General features: G+C 48.2%; 1 protein-coding gene across 1 annotated transcript; it reads left to right on the forward strand.

The window, feature by feature from the left end:
* On the forward strand, positions 1–23,620 carry LOC119173981 (uncharacterized). The gene is made up of 3 exons (XM_075894936.1): positions 1–547; positions 16,679–17,597; positions 22,235–23,620. Exons 1-3 carry the CDS (start codon positions 517–519, stop codon positions 22,545–22,547), a joined length of 1,263 nt encoding a protein of 420 aa, XP_075751051.1. The 5' UTR covers positions 1–516; the 3' UTR covers positions 22,548–23,620.
* The last annotated feature ends 1,393 nt before the right edge of the window (positions 23,621–25,013 follow it).

The raw sequence follows: 25,013 nt of genomic DNA on the forward strand, positions 1-25,013 counted from the left end.
TGCTCACCGCGTCGGAAGTCGATCGGCAAGCTGCCCGTGCTGCCGCTCGCCCCACCGCTGGCCCCTGCCGTCGTCTACGCGCTCCCGCTGCTCCCTCCGGTCGCTTCAGCCTCCGTTGGCCCCTCGTGTTCAGCCGCTAGACTGCAACGTGATCATCCCCCTCCTCCCCCCGCCCACCCACCTCTCCCCTGGCAGGTGAATTCTCGTTTCTTTTGTGTCCGTCGCGATCCCAACGTCCACCGCTCTGCCGGGACAGTTTCTGACCTAAACGGCCTGCGCTGTGTTGGGAGTTGTGACAAGCGGCCTGTTTTTGCAGCGACAAAACTGCGTGTTCTGTCTTCCTCGCTCGTCGTACTATCGGTGGCGTCGATGAGAGACTGTCATCGTAGCGTCGACGGCTCCTGACGACGTGACACACGCGATTGCTGCCGTCCACGGTGCCTGCTTGACCGCCACTGGCTGCGCGGATCGTCGCTCGGTCGCCGCCGTTGGCACCTGCTCGAGTCGTGAACAACTATGCTGCTACCACCTCCACTCATCACGGAGGGTAAGTTCTCCACGCTTCTCCTTGCATGCTCCGAGTCACAGTTTCATTCCCTGCATTGCACCGCACATTGCTCATTGTTTTTCAGAGCTTCCCTCTCTGAGCCGCGACATGGGCTTTCTTTCGCTATATTGAAAGTCACCGACTGTTGCAGTTCTCTCGGATGTATACTTAGCTACAGCCGGCTCGCAAGGGCTGTCGGTTTAAGAATGTGAAACTCCCGATGCGTTTAACGTATACAGGTATTCGCGCGTAGACTCGGATGTAACTCAAATGTCTCGGATCACACCTGCGGGACCTGCACTTACTGGTCGACGCTAACGGCGTACAATGTTTCTGTCTCTTCCGATGTTTCTTTTCTGTCAATGCCCATATCGTGTCTGACTTCATGTAATCGGGATGGTGCACACTTGTGTATGTTCCCATGTCAACTTGTAAACTAGCGCTGAACAATTGAAAACTTCCGTCGCATCCTCCTCACTCTCGGTGTTAGTATACAGTTGTTCCGGAGCTTATACGGACAAGAAACTAATTTTTGGCAAGTATAACAGTAAAATAAGGGTTTCGCGCACAGCTGGCACGTGTATACAACCGAAACCGCTCAAGTGCGGCTCAATAGTCTGATGTTATAGGTATAGCGCGCCTGATCGGCTCTTATTCCTTAACCTCTGGCATTTCGTATCGGTTCGTGTAAAGCTCTTCACGATGCAGGCGCAATCTGCTTGCGATATCCGCACACGAGGATAACGGATTTCTGCCGCGGCGGAAATTGGCCTTGCCCACGCATTTTTCGCTGTGACGTTTCACTGCCCAGAAATCTTATCACGTCAACACTTCGATATTTTTTCTGTTAAGGCCTCGTTTCCGTTTTTTTTTTTGTCTGACACTCGTCAGCGTATACTATTAGTGGTTCTATAGTGTAGTAAAAACGATTAGCAGTGGAACATTTTCACATCGGTGCAGCATATATATGGTACTGACTGTAAGCTCGACAGTTTTCTTGCGATTGCATAACTATAGGTCTTCTTCGAATTGCTTCGTTTTCCTTATTATGCTTAGGAACATGCATTCTTGTCTGGAATATTATTGCAACACAGTTTAGATAGGAGCCGAAGCAATGGTAACGCACGTAGTATGTTTACAAACGTTTGACTGTAACTTCTACTATAGTTGTAGGAGAGGTGCACTTAACTGCCCGGTAATCAAGGACGAAATACGTTTCAGGAGCGTAGCCAGTGGGTAGCACACTGGACCCGTGCCCCCCCCCCCCCCCCCGCAATTATTTTCCGCCATGCATGACATAGAGATTGAAAATGATCATTTCAACTAGGTGCCCTCCCCCCGAAATCAAGGTTGTCCCCCCCCCCCCCCCCCCGAAAGACATTTCTGGTTACGCGTCTGATATATTTAGAAAAAAAAACTATTATCAAAGACGGTTAGCAATCAATAACATTTCAACAGAACATTTTCTTGCTAGAGATATGCGTTAACGAGGATGACAAAACAGACGTCATTTGCATGAAATTGGAAATGACGCGGAAGCAACAAGTACAATCGGTGTTTTACAATCACACAAACACAAACATTTGATGGTTGGAACAAGTGCTTTACGATTCAGAGCTCCTTGTACTGTGCTACCTGGCGGTGAGCCGTGCCAGAATGTGTGTTCTGTAAGAGCCATGGCGAGAAGGGAAAAAAAAATGCGAAGGAAAAACTAAGGAGTATGTCCACCCCAGGCCTAAATGTAAATCGTGTTTAGGATAATTTTTTAACGCTTTAGATTCGTTTGAAAAAAAAAAGACGATTGACAATTCAGACAACTATGTATCTACTACGCGAGAGCGCTAAGCTCTACTTTAAGACAACAGAGACCGAACGATAAACCGAATTGGGTTTAGAACAACTTGTGAACGCTTTAGAGCACTGCACGCAATCTACTATGCATGGATAGCCACAAGCTGTCTCACACAGAAATAACACGAGTACTGCGTTTAGAAAAAGTGTTTAACGATTTATAATACTTAAGTACACTACTACGGGAGAGCAGTTATCCGTCCCTCCAACGCCACAAAAAAGGTTTTTTTCTTTATTGTATTAAGCATGGCTCATCTAATTTCCAAACTCACCCATTACAGCCGTATAATTTAAGGCGCTCTACTTTCGTACTTATTCTGGTTCATTTGCACATTCATAAAAAAAGTGTGTACCATACAAGTTATTTGCGTGAGCAAAAATTGTATAGCTCTTTCAATTCACGCTCTTGGCAATAATTCATGTGAGCTGAGTTTATTTATCGTTCTAACAGTGTCACGTGAATAACCGTCCAGAAATTTTGAAATAAGGGGCACAGTTAACAGTGGGTCTACTTTGAGCTGGCAACTTACAAAAACACGGGAGTAGCGTTATGGAATGCGAATGAAGGCACAAATGCTACTACAGTGTTGCGTGACGAGGTACAGAGGTCTTATTCCATTTCGTAGATAACTTTAAGGCAAGCACGTTACATCGGTCGCAATTGATTGATTGATTTATTTATTGATTGATATGTGGGGTTTAACGTCCCAAAACCAACATATGATTATGAGAGACGCCTTAGTGGAGGGCTCCGGAAATTTCGACCACCTCCATGGGGCTCTTTAACGTGCACTCATATCTGAGCACACGGGCAACGGTCCCATTTGAACCATCGTTATCTTCCATCGTCTTCCTTCAAATGTGTGGTTCCAGGCGTTGTTAACTTTTAACATTATCACACAATCACTCATATATATATAATTACCACCCAAAGCACTTGTCCATTCGTTTAGTTGCGATCACTTAATTATTTGCAATGTGTTGAAACGGCTGCTGAACGGAGTGAGAGTCTCTCATGTTCGAATCTTGTGAGTTCGAGTTACTCATGATCGGAATCATGAGTGCTTGCGTCGGCCGAGTATGAAATGTTTCCAGTGTTAGCAAGTTACTCCCTAAGAATAAATATGACCTTACGGCGTTGTTGCGTAACCTCGTAAACATCTTTTACACGCAATCAGCCCTCCTGTCGCAGCGATGATAATGCATCGCCAAGCCTCCATGGATGCACTCGTGATCGCACATTTACGGTTAAACATACCATCGAATCCACTTTGAGTTCGGCCTTAGCGCGAACGGGCAAAGTTAAAAAAGTATTTATACATGAGAGAAAACAACTTTTTTTTTGTTTTAAGTCCAAGTTTACTTAACATTGGTTTGACAGGCAAAATTTCGCTAGAGTGCTCGTAAGTTGATTAACCTAACTCAACTTCTGTCTACATTGAAAAAAAAAAGGGTCGATATATATGTATATTTACGCGCACTACCTTACAGATACATCTGTAAGGAATCTGAACAAATTTTGGACAGTCATCATAAATATCCCAACAAGAAACCCATGGATCATTACCGTGCAACGACAGACGTAGTACAGCCGATATTTCGGTGAATCACATGACTTTTCACAAGGCCTCTTTGTACAGAACCATTTCGCCTACTTAAACCATAAACTCTTTTCAAAGCGAAGTTCTACCTGTAAAAATGGTCGTTGCGGAATTATGGCCTGCAGTTCATAATTAGCAATCGTTTGACTTCACCACGAGGAGTGACAATCCACAATGATACGTCATATATATCCACATGTATGTTCAGGATGAAACGATGTTGATTTTTTTTTTCGTGGATATGTATATAATTTAGAATTACCTTGCCCAGACTATTGTCAACTCAAGAGTTACAATTAATGCAACAATAAGACAACAGAGCATTTTACAGTTTTTTTTTTACAAATAAATCAAAACAACACCTCGTTTGAACGCGCATTTTGGGATGCCCCACTTCGGAGACACCGTTTTTTTTTTTGTCACATGAGTCTATCTAGTCTATTACTTAGTCTAAAATTTTTCCTATTAGTTTACGGCTTACTTCAACACATCCTCACACGTTCGCTGTGATGCAAGCCAGCATAAGTCAGCGTAGCGTTTCAGTACAAATAGCTACATTATATCAGCAGTCTATACTTCCAACATATACGTGGCTAATGTATACAAAGTTTAATGAGTCTGAAGCAACGACAGCTTAGGCAGTCCTGGTGGCGGCTAAGCGCAAGTTCGCTGGTTCAGCTATTTTGATAGCCCCGCGCATATCTACCTGAATCAGGAGAGACGCTGTAGATTTAATTTAGACGGACGCCATAGATCATAGTGATAAAATCTGAGGTTTTATGCCTCAAAACTAGTATGTGGTTATGAAAGACGCCGTAGTGGAGGGCTCCGAAACTTTGGACCATCTGGTGTTGTTTAAGGCGCGCTGACATATCGCACCGTACACGGACCTGTGTCATTTCGTCTTCGTCGAAATGCGACCGCACGGCCGGGATAGAATCCTCGGGATAGAATCGGGCAGACACCTATGAGTACTACGGCGATAATGCAAAAGTGTCTCTTAACTTCCCTGTTTAGTTGCCACGTCGAGTTTAGACATCATTAGCCCCAAGTAGGTACACCATTTTATCGCTCACTTACGTGCACAATTATGGCCGATATACTTGAGTTAATCGGCTGTCCTGCTTTGTTACCTTCAAGCTTCGTAACACTGCAAACAGAATTAGCGACTCAAAAATAGAGCAGAAGCTGCGAGTGCTGTTCTCCATATATTGTGTACGGATACCTTCCACGTGCATGCGCTGTCATCGGACATCAACGTCCCAGTGCTCGTGTGTTACAGTGTGACTCACTGTCATGACCTACATCGCCTTACGCACACATATCAACTGCAACAGTCTGCTTACTAATTTCATTATCGACATCAATTGGCAAGTCACAGCGCATGCGAAGCTTACTGAATTTTACACCTTGCTTTCCTCGCAGTAGTCAGAAGCAACAAGGTAGAAAGGATGAATGGGCACAGCAGGCCGTTCATTCACAAAATAATCTGCGCACGTGCATACGCTTGCGCATAAAAGACGATCACACTTCAACGTACGCGTACTTGGAACGTGCGCATATTAACATTGTACAATTGTTCTTTGTGAAGACGATGGCAGGTGGCCGTTCGTTTCTGAGTGTGTGTCTCGGCACATGCTTTTCCTTGAGGTTCGTTCGGAAGCTACACTAGAAAGAAATGTTGGCGTTCACTGGCATTTTTCGATGAGCAATCCTGCGGTGAGACTGCGATAGAAGAGCCGCTCTCTTTCTTTCTAATCTCCGCAATAAAGCTGCAATAAAGCAGTCAAAGCTGTCTTGTGCTTTTTGAGGACTACAGGCCTATGTGACCACCTTTAACTTTTGTGTAGTGCCACCGCTGCATACGCGCCAGCAGATTGACTGACAATCCTCCTTTTTTCTCTCTCTCTTCTCTTTCCTCTCTCTATCTCTCATCTTTACGCGCCCTTCCTATTCCCCCAGCGTAGGGTAGCAAACCGGGCATGTGCCTGGTTAACCTCCCTGCCTTCCCTCTTGTTGTTCATCCCCCCCCCCCCCCCTCTGCCATGAAGTATCATGGCGCTTCACGGTAAAGCGTCTCCTGGTTGTTGCTTCTTCACGTCTGCCTCTTATCCTCGTATGAAGACGTCGCCTATATGGCACCCATGAACCCTCAGACCGCCCACGATACCCGCACACACCGCCAATTGTGACTCATGCAATCTCTTCCACTAGCTTCTAGGGGCAGCGCTGAAAGAAAGGTTTCCGCACTCGCCCCTGCCCCCACAGAAGAACGATGGAAACTTCCTCGCGAGGCAACATATACGTTTGCAAAAATAAGGATCATTGGGAGAGGGGGTGGTAGTCGTTACTGCTATACGTTCGCCCCCACCAACAACACTTCCAAGACCGCATAGCGCACATACTGGACGCGTCTTGGCCTCCCAGGCGAGCATGGCCGGGCATGCGCGAGAACCTTATCGGGCTAAACGTGCGCGTCTTGCAGCCCAAAAGTGCCGCGGCGGCGGCGCGTTATAGCGGCGGTCGTTTTTATGACGGGCCGCCCCTTTTTGAGGAGAACTTATTTACGATACTGCCCCCTGTTTGTTCAAGGACCACAAGGCGGGCTCCTTGTCTCGACGACAAGCGAGAGGAGAAACGACTCCTTCGAGGTTTCTATCTCGGCGCGAGCTGCTAGTGCGGGCCGAAATATATGGGATACATAGACGGGTCGCCCTGTCGGCTTGGCTCCGGTAAAAAAAAAAAAAAAAAGTGAACTCGTATCGTTATCCGTCGACAGCCTCATCACCCCAGACGACCCGCTGACGCGCGCTGAAGCTGTCCTGGTGCGGCACGCAGAGACGTTGAGCGTCTGCAGCCAGAGCAATAAACCAAGCCTATTTCAATATCTTGTTTTCCTTTCCGGTGGCGACGTCCCGCTTGGTTTTTTTTTTTTTCGAATATACTGCCTGCGGCACATGCGTGCGATTGAACCAGTGCCTCTCAGTTTAGATAAGGATTTAGTGTTTCGAAGACCCTCGCAATAGCTCCATCTGCAAGAACGAGTTGCGCTGCGCGTAGTGCCTCCCGTGCGATGCATTCCGTGTAGATGTTTGACACAGCTTGAGTGGACCACCGCTGCGTGGACGTTTTTGGCGGCCGGCAATGTGCGCGAGCAGCTGTGAACGTGCCAGCGTGCGTGCATGTATACAAGGTACGTTATAGTGTCTGCACGAGATACTATTAACGGGGTTATACGTTGTTATAAGCGCTCAGCATGAAACTTAAACGCAGGGACTTTGACGTGCGTTGACGTCTCTCTCTATGGTACGCCCCCGTTTAAGGATCTTGTGCCTATAGTGTTTCTAAACTTCGAAGGCTTCTTCGGTGGTTTACTTCAATTGACCAACCCACGGATATTGGTTCAGCTGTAGTGTTCCATGCAGTACTTGACACGTGCCATACAACTCTATGAATCATTTTCGCATCGACCCACGCGGTTGCTGCTATGGTGAACAGCGCAGCGCATGCTTATTGGTCGACAAGAAGATGATGAACCAAAAGAAATCACGTTAATTGCACGTAAACAAGTTGCCGCCGCTCTTGGATGTGGAAGGGATACTGACAACAGAACAGGACACGCGGTACGGTATATCCACCTCGCTTCTTTCCGCCTTCTGCCTTCACATTGTGATGCGAGTGCACATGAGATATTATGTGTGTGAACGCTATATCCTAAATGTAGAACGATAAAAAAACCAATAGTCAGGACAAACGTATGACACATTATAGCTGCCCTGACTTTCGAAGGAATGCGATGGTTGGCAGCCGGAAACAATACTATATAGTACGTTAACGTAATGTACTTAGTAGCTACACCAGACAGCCGAAGAAATCCCCGTAGGTCTCGGGGAGCAGCTAAATATGTATCATTTAACAGATCGTGCAGCCTCTCAATGAGAAACAGCTTGATGCTACCTGCCCGAGGCATGATATTTCAATAAATTAATAATAGCTGTGAATGCTACGAGGATTAACAAGTATATGGAAGAGAATCTTGCGGACCTTCAGCGTCTGAGAGGGCTGATGGACAACCAAGTTCAGGAGTGTGAGGCCATATATTTAAAAAAGGATTTGTGTGTACTACGAAATTAACGAGGAAAGTGGTAGAGCTTCGTTTTCGCCAAGATTGACTTTAATTCGCCCAAAGCTTCGCACGGAAACAAAGCAAATTCTTGTGTCGATATGATTTTTGTGATCTTCGAGACAGTCAAAGATCGTACACGCGAGCACACACTGACGCCTATAGCGTGGCTATAGACGCAGGCCGTCGTCGTATATCGCAGCGGCCGTGTCCAGCGTGCCGCAGTTATACTCGCGCGCTCCCATTGTTTGCGCGCCTCGTGCATGCATGCGCGGCGCTCATTAAGCCGCCCATTCCTTCACAGTGCACGCACGTTTATGCGCACGCAAGAGTCAATACGAAACCTCGAAGGGCGTTGCAAGGCGTTTACCAGCAAGGGCGCCGCATGGTCCAGTCGCGCGCAACAAGGTTCGCGTTGCGCGGCTTGGGTGTCTCCCATTTCGTGAGGCTGCTAGAGAGAACGGTGTGACGCCGAACCTGCGAGGACGGCGACAACGGCGCGCCCGAAAACAATGGGGAGAGCCCCCGGCCGGCTGGACGAACACTACATTTTTTTTCTTGTTTTTTCCCCCTTTCATTCTTGGAGGGTCGGGCACTGCGCGAGTGATGTGTCGGCACGCACCAGGCCGGGCGTTTTCGCGGAACAGAAATCGTTATACAGTAAAGTGAGTCGCTGTGACGAAAAATCTGCGGCGAAGGAATAGAGGACATTGCGAGAGAGAAAGAGAGAGCTGGTTCGTTGGAATCTTGGCTGTTGTGCGTCTGGACCGGGCCAGCGGCAACCCGTCCCATCCTGCGCATATAATATAGACGGAATGTGGAGCATGAACCGCCACTGTTTTGCTCGCTATACTGGCGTTGCTTGACTATATGCATTCACGTGATTGTGCTTAGATTGATTGATTTATATGTGGGGTTTAACGTCCCAAAACCACCATATGATTATGAGAGACGCCGTAGTGGAGGGCTCCGGCAATTTTGAACCACCTGGGGTTCTTTAAACGTGCGCCCAAATCTGAACACACGGGCCTACAATATTTCCGCCTCCATCGGAAATGCAGCAGCCGCAGCCGGGATTCGATCCCGCGACGTGCGGGTCAGCAGCCGAGTAACTTAGCCACTAGACCACAGGGGCGGGGCTGATTGTGGTTAGAGACAGTGACATTCGCGTAATCGGAAATGTGGTTGCTGCGTGCAGGTGTTCCTCGCAAGAGCATTGCGCAGGCTCGATACGTGAAGCAAGCCAAACTGGCTTGTTGCTGTTTTACTTTCGTCAGCCTATAGATAAATCTCGCGCGGATTCAGCTTGGAAGTCAGAAATGCTGCTGCTGCTGCTTTCCCATGTGACCTATACGTTCACTCAAAGTGCATTACACCTGCGTTGCATTTCCATATCGAAGGAGCTGCGAGTTTGACACTGTTATAGTATACTGACGAGTCGTGCAATGCATGTTCCGATTGCCCTTATAAACTGTCTGTTCGCACTTTGAGTGACTGACACCATTGATTCGTATCGAATCAGACAGAGACCACTAAGGGTTCTTGGTATTGTCCGAATTAGCGATACATAAAGAATACAGGCGGGACCAAAAGTTTTTGCGTTCCACAGAAGAGTCGAATATCGACTCACAGTTTTATGGCGGCAATAATATTGCCACAAGGCAGTAGTGGGATTGGGGCATAAAGCGGTAGAGGGTCCCTGCCTGAAAGAAAAGACTACAAAGTGGATAGAGACTGGTCCCAGCCCGCCAGTGTGCCAGGCATTGTCGTCGCGTGTAATCGTCGTAAATATCTGCAAATATACGTTTCCTTGTAAGATTATCATCGCACTGCATTACATATACAGGTCCGTTATGCTTTAGTGCAAACGACACAGTATATATATAGAAATGCCGGCTGCATGCCGAAACAATTGAGATGGTATCCGAGACTCATGCTGCATGGCATTCTGTAAGCCACTGAACCTACACGTATGTATTTGATGCACGTTCCCGACAAATTTCACAGCACACTATCACGAATGAGAACTTGGCAAGTTCCACCAGAGACAACAGAGGACAAGGTGGAATTCGAGAGATCGTATATACACGGCCATACACGTGAACCCGGATCGCGCGCGCTTCAGCAGTCGAGAAGAGGAAGAGGAGGAAAAAGAGATGCGTCATCCTTAATGCGGCGAGCAGAGAGAACGCGAAAGCAGCCGAATCCGCAGAGAACAAAAGAAAAGAGCGAAACGCTCCTCGTGCTCGTTGGGCAGGGCTCATTCAAGCGCTGAGGCAACACCGCGTGGTGAAGAAGAAGAAGAAGCTAGCGAGGAATCCACTCGCAAAACGCGAGAGACGCCCAGGAGGAGAGACGGGCATCCGGGAGCGCGCACCGCCGGCGAGGTGGTTCGGTAATGTTCAGGTGGCCGGCAGCAGCAGCCACAGAGCCGGTCCCACTTCCCTCCGCTACTCTATGCCAGGCGAACGCCACCGCACCTCCGTGAGCGAGAGATGCACGCACAAACAGGCAGGAGCCTCATGTGCATTTGGCGCTGATAAATTCGCCTCTTACGCGAAGCAGCGCGAGGCTGAGAACCTCCTCCTCCGCTTCCTTTTTCCCTCGATGCTAGAGACAGCAGGCGCGATCACCGCATACACGTGGCGTACACCGCGTACAAGCCCCAAGTCGCACCCCCCGTGAATACCAGCACCCCTCCTTGCTACCCCCTCCTCCATCCCGCCGCCAATGAACTAAGGAATCTATACACCCTCACAGTCGGATAGGATTCTCGGCTACATCTCGTCATGCATAGGGGACGACGACGTGCTGTTGCTGCTGCTACCACCTCACAGCATTGCACGCGTGCGCACGTTATAGCGTGTACGGGGGCGAATGCGCTGCCGACGTGCCAGTTCGGTTGGTTTGGACGCGCTTCGGGCCCTTTTGCTTGCTACGTTATTCGTTATACCCGCCATGCATGCATTCTGCCTCTGTCTGGCTTTAATACCCGACTAGCACGCACGCACGCACGCACGCACGCACGCACGCACGCACACACACACACACACACACACACACACACACACACACACACACACACACACACACACACACACACACACACACACACACTCCTCTCCGCATTCTCGCGGATGTGTGGAGCGGAGAATATAACGAGACTTACTTGATTCCGGTTGGCCCTCCACAGATGTACGGCTGCTACTTGCTGTTGCGGCTATATAGTGTACGTATATGAGTTCTTGTGCGTTTGCTGTCTGCTGTCTGTCATTAACAGAGCTAGGAAGATAGCTAAATGTTCGAGTGTTTGGGGATCACGGTGCATGTGCGGTAATTGTATATAGAAGCAGCGCAATATTGCAATGTTTCACTCAACTATATGCAGGGTCGACTCCATGACAGCCACACTCGCTGAAAAGGAGCATTAATTCCCGCGGACATCCACACAAACTCTGAATTATAATTCTCGTTCAAATTGGCGTGCGCAGATTGAGGCGCTCTACATAGATGGGTCAAACTAGTACTCTTATTTCAAGCTCGAACGTAGACAGAGAAAAGAGAGAGGGGGGAAGAGGGGAGGGGTAACCGACACTGGCGTTATGATGATTTCTTTGTTTAGCTTGTGTATTTGTGATAGAAGCGTCGACTTACCATACTTTACGATGGGTTCAAGGGCTTTGCTGTCACGTGTTTCAGTCGTGAATTGTGGTGAAAACTGCCTATACATGGCATCAATGAAGGGTTGCTTGTCTAAGATTCTCACTGACAGACGCAGCGTGTGTATTTAGCTTTCTCAACACAGCTATTTGAGAGGCGATACTGCCATGAAAGTTACGCGGCAAATTAATTGCAATATGGTTCCGCTACTTATCGATACATCAGTGTAATCGTGCGCTTCATTTCTCAGCTTCGTGAACCCGGTTGTGTGGCGTTTCACTGCGGCTACTTCGGCAAAGAACTGCAGCGTCGGGACCCCGCGCATGATTGATTGATTTGTGGGGTTTAACGTCCCAAAACCACCATTTGATTATGAGAGACGCCGTAGTGGAGGGCTCCGGAAATTTTGACCACCTGGGGTTCTTTAACGTGCACCCAAATCTGAGTACACGGGCCTACAACATTTCCGCCTCCATCGGAAATGCAGCCGCCGCAGCCGGGAATCGAACCCGCGACCTGCGGGTCAGCAGCCGAGTACCTTAGCCACTAGACCACCGCGGCGGGACCCCGCGCACCTGTGGAGGTTGTTCAGATGCAGTCATACACGAGTGGATTCGTGCACTTACTGCTATTATTATACACAAACACTCACCTTCGAAATGCTTAAATTCTGTAAAATCGTCTGTGGCAGTGTTTATGCGGACTCGACTGCCTTGATTACACCCGAAAAAAAAATTGAATGGGAACTTAAATGTCTTTGAACTCTTTTATCTTTGTGAAACGGGCACAGAAGCCTCTGTCGGGTATAGCTAAACCTCCTTCTGTATCTTTCTTGGTGTAATTCAAGGAAAATACAAAGCATCCGAATCTGAACTGCACCAGAAGACAGCACCAGTCCTTACGCGGGCAGTATATTTGCCAATCTGTCCAACTTGTTCGCTGCTGATGACGATAGTTATAGCGCGACAGCAAAACGACGACACAGAGACAAGGACACGAAGGACACTTGTCTCCTTGTCTGTGTCGTCGTTTTGTTCTCGCCCTATAACTATCGTCATGCCATACCAACTAGCCCAAGCTGCCACGCTTCTTGTTCGCTGCGTTGCTCCACTCAGTCTCTCTCTCGGGGCGTCCGCGTTATCGGCTTCGATAGCGCACGCAGCGTTCGCAAAAGGCGAGAGGAAACGCGCGCTCAGGTCGACGGCGGGATCCTCTCTCCCGGCAGCCTCTCCCAGTGGTAGGCGGGTTCGGCGCGGACCAGGACAGCCCACGTAGAGACCCACCCCGTCCGCGATCGCCGCCGCAACAACTCGTGCTGCTGCTGCGCAGTCGGCAACTGCCGAACACCCCCTTCACCCCCATCCCCTTCAACTCACCCCCCCCCCCCCCTGGTCCACCTGCCCGGTATGCATAGTCGTGGCGCGTGCTCTACCATGGCATCCTCTGCTATGGCGCAGGGGTGACGGCGATGTCGATTATTAAGGAATCCGCATGATCGAACGGCCGCGCCGAATCAGCGTTATTATAAATACCAGAGCGATCGAGCGGCGGACACCTGCCATTATTTGCCATTATTCGGCGCGTACACGCTTTGAAAGGGGATGCAACGAACCGGCCGCTGGCATGGCAGCAAGCAGGAACGTGGCGTGTTCAGTGTGGGCGTTCGTTGCCCGCCGAATGTTGTCCAGTGTGTGCGAAGTGTACATCCTTGTGTCTCAGCCAGTTTCTCGTGACGCGCGTCTCTTTTTGCCTGTATTATTTGCATCGACTTATTCCTTTTTTCTCCAGTTTTCTAGCTCGGCGATGTTCATGTTGGTACTTGCAGTAGTGTGAAACAAAACAATCTAACCAACAACAACAACAAAGAAAAACTCCTTTCCTGTAAAACGATAACACAGAATAACACGAACACATGCGCTCGTTGTATGGGGTTCATGTCTAAGTCCAAGTGTCCAGACATAGCCATATATGGCAACTATACAGCATACGTCACGAACACACGCGATGACACACGTGTACGACAAACATGCATTGTAATAAATTGTTCTGCGCGTCGTTAAAAAAAAAAAAACTTCCCAGTAGCCCATTCACAAGTCAGTTTTACCCCGACAAAATAAAGGAACGGAAATGAGCAGATAGCTTTGTGGTGTCCTTTTGTTGCCATGGTTCCCTCGAAGCTTTCCATCGCAATGCGCCATTGTCGTTCACAAAAAAACATGTTTTCACGGTGACATGAAACGTACGTAACGTCAATTTACCGATGTGTCTGCGTTATACTTTTATTCATACCGTAAGTCGCAGTCTGAGCACACCATATTCACAGTATCATGGTGCGTTGTATTTGGTGTATATGCGTAGTCCATTTTACGCTAGTGTATTAAAACATGCTCAAACTTTAGTTGCTTCAATGCAGCATATATTGCATGCATATCGGATACTACACGTGAAGCACTCATAACACGTGCAGTATAAGTGTGCAAAACAAAGCATACTTAACGCCTGTTTTTGGCTGGCCTATTCACACTGTAAGAATGACTCACCGCGTTATTGTTAAGACTCTTAAAATATTCGGCGTACGATGCGAAAGTTACGTTTAAACATGAGCTTTTTATCTGCAGTTTATAGGTAAGCCGCATTCCAACCATTCCACGTATAAGCACCATCCAATAAATAACCTCTCGCATTATTTAGGGAAAGTAGTAGAAATTCTAAGAGATTATTTTTTGTTAAGCACAATAACAATGATAACTCAATAACACTCTAGCATTATTGTGTTTCAAATTCTTAAATCGGGTTACAAGGGAAAACTGTGCATAGGTTGGGCTGTGCAAACGATTTGCTCATATACGATGAAAGGGTATTGGTAAGATCATAGTGGCACGTATACCTCTATCAAGCATGCGAAACGCATTGCTCTTGCGCCCACTGTAACCGCAAGCTCCATCTATAACCAACAGCACTAGTCAACACATTTTCAGACCAAGCAGTGGAAGTGGTGTAATAAATCAACCATAATGGATTGCATACCGCGTTTCGAGATCGAGCTGCTAAGGTAATATAGTCACGACTTGTTAATAATAAATGCTCACCGTGTTTTGTGCGTTTTGTTAACGTGGCTGCTATAGCTTTGAATTCCCGAAGTGAAAGCGGCCCCGACTCGCTGAACGAGTTTCGAACTCCGAATTTCCAGCACGATTTTGATCTCTTTGGTTCTTCTCCATATTCAGCAGGAAAATTAAAACACTTTATAGCAACCGCTTCAAAAACACTGTGTACAACTAACTGCACGCGCACCGCGTTAAGGCCGAACTCCTGCCCGCCTAGCTACTTTCGCATTCGAATGTCCTCGAGGAAAAGTAACGAGCGGTAAATCACCGTCGGACTTTATTGTATCAATAGACAGTTCGCCTTGTCAGGAACCACGACGATGCAATCCGTTATGCAGAACGTCAAGGAAAGGGAAGGGGGGTGTTCAGGGTGCGTATACTCGCTTGTATACACCACTGTGTATATTCCCTCGCCCCCACCTCTCCCTCTCCCACAAGCTCTAAGGGAGCACGCAATCAATCACTCCAATTAGACCAACCGGATCAGAAAAGAAGGGGGGAGCCCAGTTAGGCGCAGCAAAATGTTTTTTGCTTCCCTTATGACTTCGTCTATGGCTTCGCCCGGCCCCGCTTAAGAAAGCGGATCCGAAATTTCTTTGGGCGCACACGGCATTCGAGGTGGGTGTGGCACCAAGGCTTGAATGAGCAGCACGCATGCGCGCAAGACGTTATATACACAAAAGCGACGTTTATACGCGCGCTATATTCGTTCGGAGATATGTGTAGATCGAAAAAGAAGAGGCACACCGAAAGAAAAAAGAAATAACGTAAACAAAGAAGAATACAAGAAAGTTGGGAACTGTAGCCAACGGCTCATGCGACGGTGGCCGTGAAGTAATCTCGAAGCCCATTCCGTTGCATTTCGCCGCCGGCTTGAGATAATTGCCAGGGCGCTGAGATAGCGGTCTAATAATAATGCGCTCGCGGGGCCAACTCGGTCTCCGCGAGATTGAACCTGTCGGCGATCCGTACGGTGCTGAGCTTTGGCGAGGGTGACGAGTGTATAACCTGAAGGGCGTATACACAGTGGGCGAGTGTGATACCCACAGTGTTTAGCCAAACATTTTTTTCTATGTGTTGTCCACCGGCGTAATCCGCACACACGCCGTTGTCGATGTGTGTGGCAGGGCGGCTACTTGTATGGGTATATAACTGCGTTCCTTCTCGTCTAAGGTCGTTGGCTGCTGCGCAGCTTAGCGCGCATTATGGATCTGACGAAAAATTGTCATTCGCTTTAGCCACGATTTGCGAGCACTGCCAACGGTTTTTCGCATCGCAGCCTCATTGAGTCAATGCACAGCATATATGGACGTGCGTACTAGACGTTGGTGTCCTGTAACTTCTTCAAGCGAATTTCTATCATGTCGGAAAAGCCGAAGTCTTGCGAGTGTTTGGAGTATATTTCCCGTAAAAACTAGATCAACATGTTGGCGTTGCGGCTGCAACTGTGCAAGTGTAAACGGAAGCGCTTGCTGTACAAAAGATGTGCACTTGTATTGGCGATCTTAATGAAAGAAGCAACAAACTCTGAAAGCATATGACGTGTGTAGCGTGACGTTGACAAATATGAATACAGAGCTGGCAGTGGCATGTCAAACGCTCGACTAAGTTTCTCGCGTTTTGCATCTGTGGTATGTTTTCATTGGTTACTGGGTCACGCGAGTGATCAGAGAGGCTGAATTCACTGTTCTTAGGCACTGGTGTATAGTTCTTGCTTGAGCGAAGAAAGAAGGGAGATACAGTTGCCCACGATGTCGCTGACCATGTCCTCTCGCCTTGTTTTTCGCAGCTCACGACCGTTGCCTACCCACTCCTCCGCTGACCCCCGACTCGCACCTAGGCGGCAGCATCAGCGGCCTCCCAGCCATGCCACCGTGCAGCTCCACCTCACTGTGCCTGAGCCCCGGCTCGGCCCCGAAGGCATACTACGTCGGCCCTCCGTCGCCCCCGCACGGAGGAGGCGGCAGTCAGCCTGGTTCGCCATCTGTCGTGGTGCCCGTCCCGCTACTACCCGCACAGAACCCCGCAGCCTTCTCGGCGTTCGTGCACCCCCATCAGCAGCATCCTCTGATGACGTTACCGACGCCCTCGGTGTTCCCACCTCCAGCCCACATGTCCGCCGCCGCCGTTACGTCTCCGGCAGCCGGTCTGAACCATCACGCCAGGGCGCCGGACCACGTCTCCCCCGCGGTTGCAGCCCCCGCCCAGAGACCACGAAAGAAGTTCGACTTCAGCAGACTCGCAGAGTCCGCGACGGCGCCCGACGAAGAGTCGGCGACCGAAGATGAACAACTGCCCGCAGTACCTTCGGCTAGCTCCCTGCCCACTCCGTACAGATCTTTCGTGCTCGAACAGATGTACCATCACCACCAACAGCGACAAATGGGAGCCGCTGCCATGGCGAGTCGAAGTGGTAGCCTGCACAGGCTAGAGAAGAGGTTCGCCTCGTCTCAGCCTGGGTCCGCGACGGTACCTCCGACGTCCTCTTCAGCCACCCTCATGGCCAGCGCTGCTGCTGGACTGAGGCCCGTCCGATACCGGGCGCCGTCGCGGCCAAAGAAAGAGTTCATCTGCAAGTTCTGCCAGCGCCGGTTCACGAAGTCCTACAACCTGCTCATCCATGAGCGGACGCACACGGACGAGAGGCCGTACACGTGCGACATCTGCCACAAGGCGTTCCGCCGACAGGACCATCTCAGGGACCACAGGTGCGTTTGACATGTTTTTTTTTATATACTATGAACGTTCTGCCACTTTTATACGGCCTGTACTCAAACAGCATGTTCGTGCGCAATAGGGAATCTCAATAGTACTTCCTCAATAGGGAATCTCAATAGATTATGAAATTTAAATAGGTTGGGAAATGAATAATTGAGGTATTTTGGACGAATTTTTTTGTAATGTCGACTACCACATAGAAGTAGCATGATTTCTGCGGCCACTTAATTAACACCGTTCAGAGATTTTCAGTCCGATAAATATTATTCGTCATTGGTTTGCAGTGATGGCTGCCGTCATGTTCTCTGAATTTCTGACACCCGATTTTTCGAACTAAAGCCATAGGAACTGCTATCTGAATACGGATCCCGATCTGTGTGTTCATTTACTGCTTGATTCGTTCGTTTATTTTGTTGTTCTGAATCATTGCTTGTTACTCTTAAAACAAGGAAAACACAAAATTGATAAGGCCACGTTAGCTACTCCGTAGATTACTGCACAAGCCATCGAACAAGGCGTTTTCTCTCTGGACTTCCACAAAGCGCCGTATATTCATGTCGTATTTACTTCCTTCACGTCCGTAGTGTTCTCGGTCGTTTGTACTGATGCTTTTAGCGGCTTTTTTTTTTTTTCACACGTTCACTCCCGAATATCGAAAACACGTGTGCGATACAAGCCAGGAAAGCTACAATGAGAAATAGTAGGAAAAAAACGAAGTTGTTGACGACAGCCTTGACATGGCGTCTAATGTTTGCCGCCTTCCGACAGATAAAGGGAGCTCAAAAGGGTTTCAAGAGCTTTCCCAACCGGACAAAAAAAAAATTAGTTGGGTAAGGACGCGGCGCAGACCCCAACACCCACCACTTCAAACAAACGTGCCGACGACGCACGGCCACCCCGTTCCGTCTCCGACCACCCACTTTTTTTTTCTTGCATGAGGAAGGAACCCTTTTTATCCCAATTTGGGACCCATTTCGCGTTGATTTCACAGAAGAGGCGCCGCTTTGACGAAAGGGTTCGAGGGGTGTCGCCGTCACCAAAGACCCCTTTTTTTCCTCTGGTTTTTCTCATGAGCGGGCTTCTAAAGATACCGCCCTGTAACGAAGAAGGCGAAAAAAAGAAACCTGAACTTCAAGAATAACGCTCTTGAAAAAGAAGCCGTAGAAAACTACCGTGACAAAAAAAAAAGTGAAAAAACAACACTTTCACTTTCTTTCTTGTTCAGATGCCTAAAAGAAAAAAAGAATTTGGGTACGCGGCTTCGACGCCTTTACCATAATTGCTAAAAAAACTGTCTAAACCGGTCGCCCGAACGAAGGTTAAAAAACACGCAAATTGTTGTCACCGACTGCTTTCTCTTTTCTGTCCACACATTCATTTGTCAGCTCTATCTTTTCTGTTCTCTCTCTCTTTCTCTCTCTCTCACACGCACACACAAGCAACAGCACAGCAGGCTTCCTTAAACTGTCTGAAACAGCCCTGAGGCAACCTCTTCGCGACATCGGGAAGCAAAGGCCGCTCTTTCGGGCCTCTATAATTGCTTAAAAAAACTCGCGAGACGGGATAGAAAAAAACATCCGCGCCTGTCTTTTTTTTTTTCTTCGTAATCTTTCGAAGTGCACTGCATGGGTTCACGCGGCAGAGAAGAGTTGAAGGACAACCCGTTGTTGTCGGACGCGACACTCTGAGAAACTAGAGGCGTCCCGATATCCCGCAAAGTGTGGCCGTAGGGCAGCCAGCAATAAAAGCATGGTTTCGGGCATTGTTTGGATAAAAGTAGAAGTGTGCCTTCCAGCCTTTTTTTTCTAGTTGTTTAGCTCCCAACGTACGAAAAAAAAAATGCAACCCCGTTCGTTTTCGGCAATGTCGTCCTTAGCCCATTCCCACGTGCAACTCTTTTTTTGTGCGCGTGGGCGTGTGTGGACCCGCAAGTTGTGTCGATACTTCCTTGCTTTCTGGTTGTGTTTCACCATCACCGCCTCTTTTTTTCTCTTGGATTTGTTGCAAAACGGTGAAAGGATTCTTCCGTATTCTCCTACGACGTTCTTGTGCGCGGATCTATAAGCAGCCTTCCAAGCTAGGCATTTTTGCGTTATTTGAAAATTTCCGACAAGAATGGTCGGTGGAATTGTTTATAATGTGCACTTCGTGTATTTTACACTGCACTGATTATGCGAATAGATAGAAAAGGCCTAACAAATGTTGCAGTATCGTTTATCTGTCCTTCGATTCTTATACATTACTATGTCCAGCCCCCTCGTAATTAAATGACTTGTACAAGCTAAGCAGGCATTGTCTCCGCTGTGTTCCCTTACTTCTTGTCAGTTAATATTGATGGTTCGCAATTATCAATCTCGATCACATGCGCGTGCACACACGAAAAAACAAAAAGAAACGGGGCGAAGGATGGAAAGAACAACAGTCCAAACTAATAAACAAAGAACGTAAAGTATTGTTGCTTAAGTTGCTCCTGTTTCAAATAGCTTTTCTGTTTCCCTTCTCAGAAGAGCGAGCCTTCTCGTATAGGGTTTGTGATCGACCTCAGAGAGCCTGCATTCTCACTTGAAATGCAACAGGTGCAACTTTCCAGCTGAACTGAACAACTGTTAGACCACCGTGAAGCTACTACATCGTGCCTAAAGTTATCAAAACTGACCAACCAAATTAATTACGAATAGCAGGCTTAAAAACATTGGATGTTGATTTATATGTAGGGTTCAACGGCCCAAAACCACCATATGATTGAGAGACGCCGCAGTGGAGGGCTCCGGAAATTTCGACCACCTGGGCTTCTTTAACGTGCACCCAAATTTGAGCACACGGGCCTACAACATTTCCACCTCCATCGGAAATGCAGCCGCCGCAGTCGGGATTTGATCCCGCGACCTGCGGGTAAGCAGCTGAGTACCTTAACCACAAAACAACCATGGCGGGGCGGCTTGAAAACATTGAAGCAGTTCTTATTTGTACAGCACGCTCGATTGATAACGTGGGCAGGCAGTACAGCATTTCTTTTTTGTTGTACTCTGGGTTTCTCAGATATGAACAAACATACTTTGTGTATCACGCGCTCTTGTATGGAGAGTGCTGTCCGTGTTCCATCTGTGCAGTGGGGGCGTATCTTACTCCTGCTGCGGAAAACAATCATACTGCCGATACCGACACATGCGCGTACGACACCGGGCAGTAACTTAGGTTGCGGTTAAAGCTGCCCAGCGGGATATCTTCTTCACAGGCAGGTTCCATCTTCTCCGCGAAAGCCGATGCCCATGTGGTGCTTTTCTATCCGCGAATCTTTACGACGGCCATTAGCGTCGTCGTGACCACAGTAGTACGCATAGCGAAATGTCGTGGTAGTTAGAGGGCTCCGTATACCACAGCTGGCCCGGCTTTCCCTTTCAAGCGAAGAAGGATGGTAGTGATTAGGCTAACTGCCAATTTCCGCGTCGCCCTCGGCTGTATAAGCGTCGGGACCCGATGCGCTGCACGTCTGGAGCTCGCCGCATCGAGATAGCGGAGTCGACGCCGCAAGCGATAGGCAAGATCGCGGAACGAAGAAAAAGAGCCGTTTGACGAGCACGAGTTGGGTTGACATGGGTGTTCGACGATACAGCTGCGATGCAAGGACGCCCTCTTCGCCTTTGTAGTTTTGCGCCGGCATGATTTGTTTTATCAGAAAGACATTTTGTTGCCACTCCGGGGAGTTTCGCGACAATCTTGACCTTGGAGCTTCAGTTAACCTTACGGCTTTTGCGAGATAAACTCAGGAGGTTACTCACGCCCGCTTGGCTAACTGCCTTTGCAATACCGTTGTAAATCTTTCGAAGTGGTGTGTGCACTGCGCAGAATATACAGTTGTCGCAATCGTTTTCAAAGCTCATTCTTTCCTCTTCTTTCTTTGCATTTCGTTATCTTCTGTCACTGCATCCCTTATCATGTCACTGCATCCCTTATCAGGAGCGTAAGGCAGCCGCCACGAGTGTGATCCGAGCCTGTGTGCATGCGTGCATTGAAAGGCCGTGTCGTTGCCCATGCATGCTCTAATTCTACATTTATACCGATGTAGTAATATACTGTTGAAATCCAACTAGAACCCTCATCTCTATGTTCTGTTCTTTTCGGAAATGCTTTACCAGACAACATTCACAGCGTCGGAGCGTCAGGAGCCCCCAGGTATACCCTCTATAGCGATTCTCATCGATACCTGAAAAATCAATACTGTGGTTTCGCGCGCCGAAACCACACTGACACTCTGATGCATGCTGGATTCCAAAATACATATACGGACGCCAGCGGTTATGTACACAATATACAAATTTCTAAAACTAGAACAAACATGCTTGCGCATTCCGTTCCGCCTGACCCGGAATCAAACCTGGGTACCTGGGTCGTCCAGGTCAGCAGCGTGACACCGTATAGCCGCCAAGTTTTCGACGGACGCCATTGCCACCCACACACTTTTCTTGACAAAGAGTTGTATGCAGTGGTGCTCTATTGCTACACATTGTTTGTACGGGGTGCCTGTACACACAAACAAGCATATACAGCTGCGTGTAATCGCTTTATTGTTTGTTGCTGTTGTTGACTGTGGCGCTGACCTATATACCCCTTGCTTTTCCTTGTACAGGTACATCCACTCGAAGGAGAAGCCGTTCAAGTGCAGCGAGTGCGGCAAGGGCTTCTGCCAGTCGCGCACCCTGGCCGTGCACCGGATCCTGCACCTGGACGACTCGCCGCACAAGTGCCCCACGTGCGGCCGCAGCTTCAACCAGCGGTCGAACCTGAAGACGCACCTGCTGACGCACACCGACATCAAGCCGTACCACTGCCCGGCGTGCGGCAAGGTGTTCCGCCGGAACTGCGACCTGCGGAGGCACGCTCTCACGCACGGCATTCGGACGCCTGATACAGACTCCGAAGACGGCGGTGACTCGCAGTGAAGCCCACCCACCGTGTCTTCGGCTGTGACGACGCCTATACTCTACTCGTGTAATGTAAAGACGAAGCCGGTGGGAACCAGGCTGCAGCTGTAGAGTCTAGCATAGTCAATGTTGTACAGACACACTTTAGCGTCGCCTGTTGTGTGGAACACGCGTTCACGACGCTTAGTGTACCGCTGCACGCAACTGTCCAGTGCATGTTCCTTGTGACCAGTCGGAGACGACTCGAAGAATACTGTCGTCACTGATGTGTGCGCCTGACTGAGTGGTTCAGCCAGCCAAAGACTTTTCACCGAACCACTCCGTGCACTCTGCGCGTACAATAGACATGTCACTGGTTCTTTCAGCGACACGGCGAAGGCCGTAGCCTGGTTCACGTTCCTGGTCCACTGTGCATGCGCGTCAATGGTGGCAATGTTCATTCATGCCCCGACATCAATCAGCTGCTACCTCGAACGCTTGCGAAACATTGTGTGCGAGATCTGAAGCCACTGAACAACAAACTGTTTCTTATCAGTAAGAAGGCCCCACCACACTTGCTACAAGCAAATACGCGCATTTGCTTTACCTCTCTGGTAGCGGAAACACTGTGCCAACTGGAAGAGCAGAGAGTACCTGCATCAACTGAGCGTGGTTACATCTTGGCCACAAGTGACTAATTTCTATTCAAAGGTTCTTTAGTCGCTGTGAATGAACAGTGTGACGCTGAGTGACATAGTTTCCCGTAAATGTGGCCGTGAATTGTGTTTTCTGGCTCGTTACACTTACTGCTGCTCATCGCCGCTCAGTGCCTCGTCACGCAGCTGATCACCAAAGACAAGTTACGATGACTATTCTATAACGCTCGTTTCCCGTTCGCTAGCACGCGTATAGTTCCAATCAAACTGCTCAGCCGCTGAAATTACATTGTTGCTGTAAATATGTTCTCGAAGTGGTGTGCCACCAATGATCTCTGTGTAAAAAAAAATAATGTGTGAGCGAATTGTTTGTACTCTTGTTTTTTTTTCTTTTTGTCGCCAGTGGCGAAACATGAATCTGTCTACGTGTATTAAAAGCGAGAGTTTGTTCGTTCACTTTGCGTGTTGTGTTTTATTATTGCTCTGTATTCCATGCATCAGATGAGTAAAAAAGAAAAACAGCCAGAGAGAGTAACAGAGAAAACTGAATGAGGCTACTTACAGATCACTCGTAATGGGAAAATCCAACAACTATACTCGGTTGTTCCCAGGAGCACTGGCTGCGAGAAAAAGAAAAGACGCGGTTCTTGTATCTGTCCATGTACGGAAACAATGGGCCAATCACTGTATAGCGTCACCAAACTCGTTTTCTGGTGCAGTTATCGATCATCACCTATTTTCAAAACGTACATTTAAGAACGTACAGCCATAAGCAACATTTTATGAGGTCTATTTTTCTTTTCGGTTAATTTTAGAGTATACACGCAGCTGGTCACTGCACAGTAAATTTAATCTCTGCATGCTCTGTGAGGTTTTCTATCTAATAAACGTGGAGTTTTGGAAAATATTTTTCAGGAGAAGAAATAAATATAGTAGGCACACATATGCCGATGAGAGACTAGCCGACTGAGCCCCGCCGCGGTGGTCTAGTGGCTAAGGCACTTGGCTGCTGACCCGCAGGTCGCGGGTTCGAATCCCGGCTGCGGCGGCTGCATTTCCGATGGAGGCGGAAATGAAGGAGGCCCGTGTGCTCAGATTTGGGTGCACGTTAAAGAACCCCAGGTGGTCTAAATTTCCGGAGCCCTCCACTACGGCGTCTCTCATAATCATATGGTGGTTTTGGGACGTTAAACGCCACATATCCATCCAGACTAGCCAACTGACAACTTAACACCTTGCAGCAATGACTAAGCTTGTTAAAAATTATCAACGTTGCGGATGGCGTCAATGACACAGGGAGGTGTACGGACCCAGTGCAGGCAAACTTCATAGGATGTATTGTGCACTGCACGGGACAATCTAAATACAAATACGCTGGAAAGAGAAGCAGAAATCAGTAGTGTTTATCTATACTGCTCTTAAAGGCTTGGCCCATAGGAATATTGAAATATGAGGTATTACCTGAGTTTTAAAAAATAATAAAAAGAAAACACAAAAAAGAAAGCATGGCTTACAGTTCTTGCTGTTCTTTTCTCCTTCTGCGTCCGTTTTTTTTTTTGTTTCCGTTTCTCTTAAATGGACACCAAAGAGGAACAATGACTTTGTTCGTATTTACAAACTGCACTCTAAGAAGTCTAATCGTATGTTTCACTATCATAAGTTCATTATTAGCAGTGAACACTAAGATTGGGAAGTTTCTGCTAAATAAAGTTTCAAAATGTATTTTCGGTATTTTCGTGGCATTCGCTCGATTGAATTTTCTGAAACTTCACTTGCTAAGTTCATGGCACCCACAGGCTACAATGTAGTTCATTTTTTTATCGATTGGAAGCTACGTATGATGCAGTAG

Source organism: Rhipicephalus microplus, chromosome 5 (assembly GCF_043290135.1).
Source record: "Rhipicephalus microplus isolate Deutch F79 chromosome 5, USDA_Rmic, whole genome shotgun sequence".
In the NCBI taxonomy this organism is placed as follows: domain Eukaryota; kingdom Metazoa; phylum Arthropoda; class Arachnida; order Ixodida; family Ixodidae; genus Rhipicephalus; species Rhipicephalus microplus.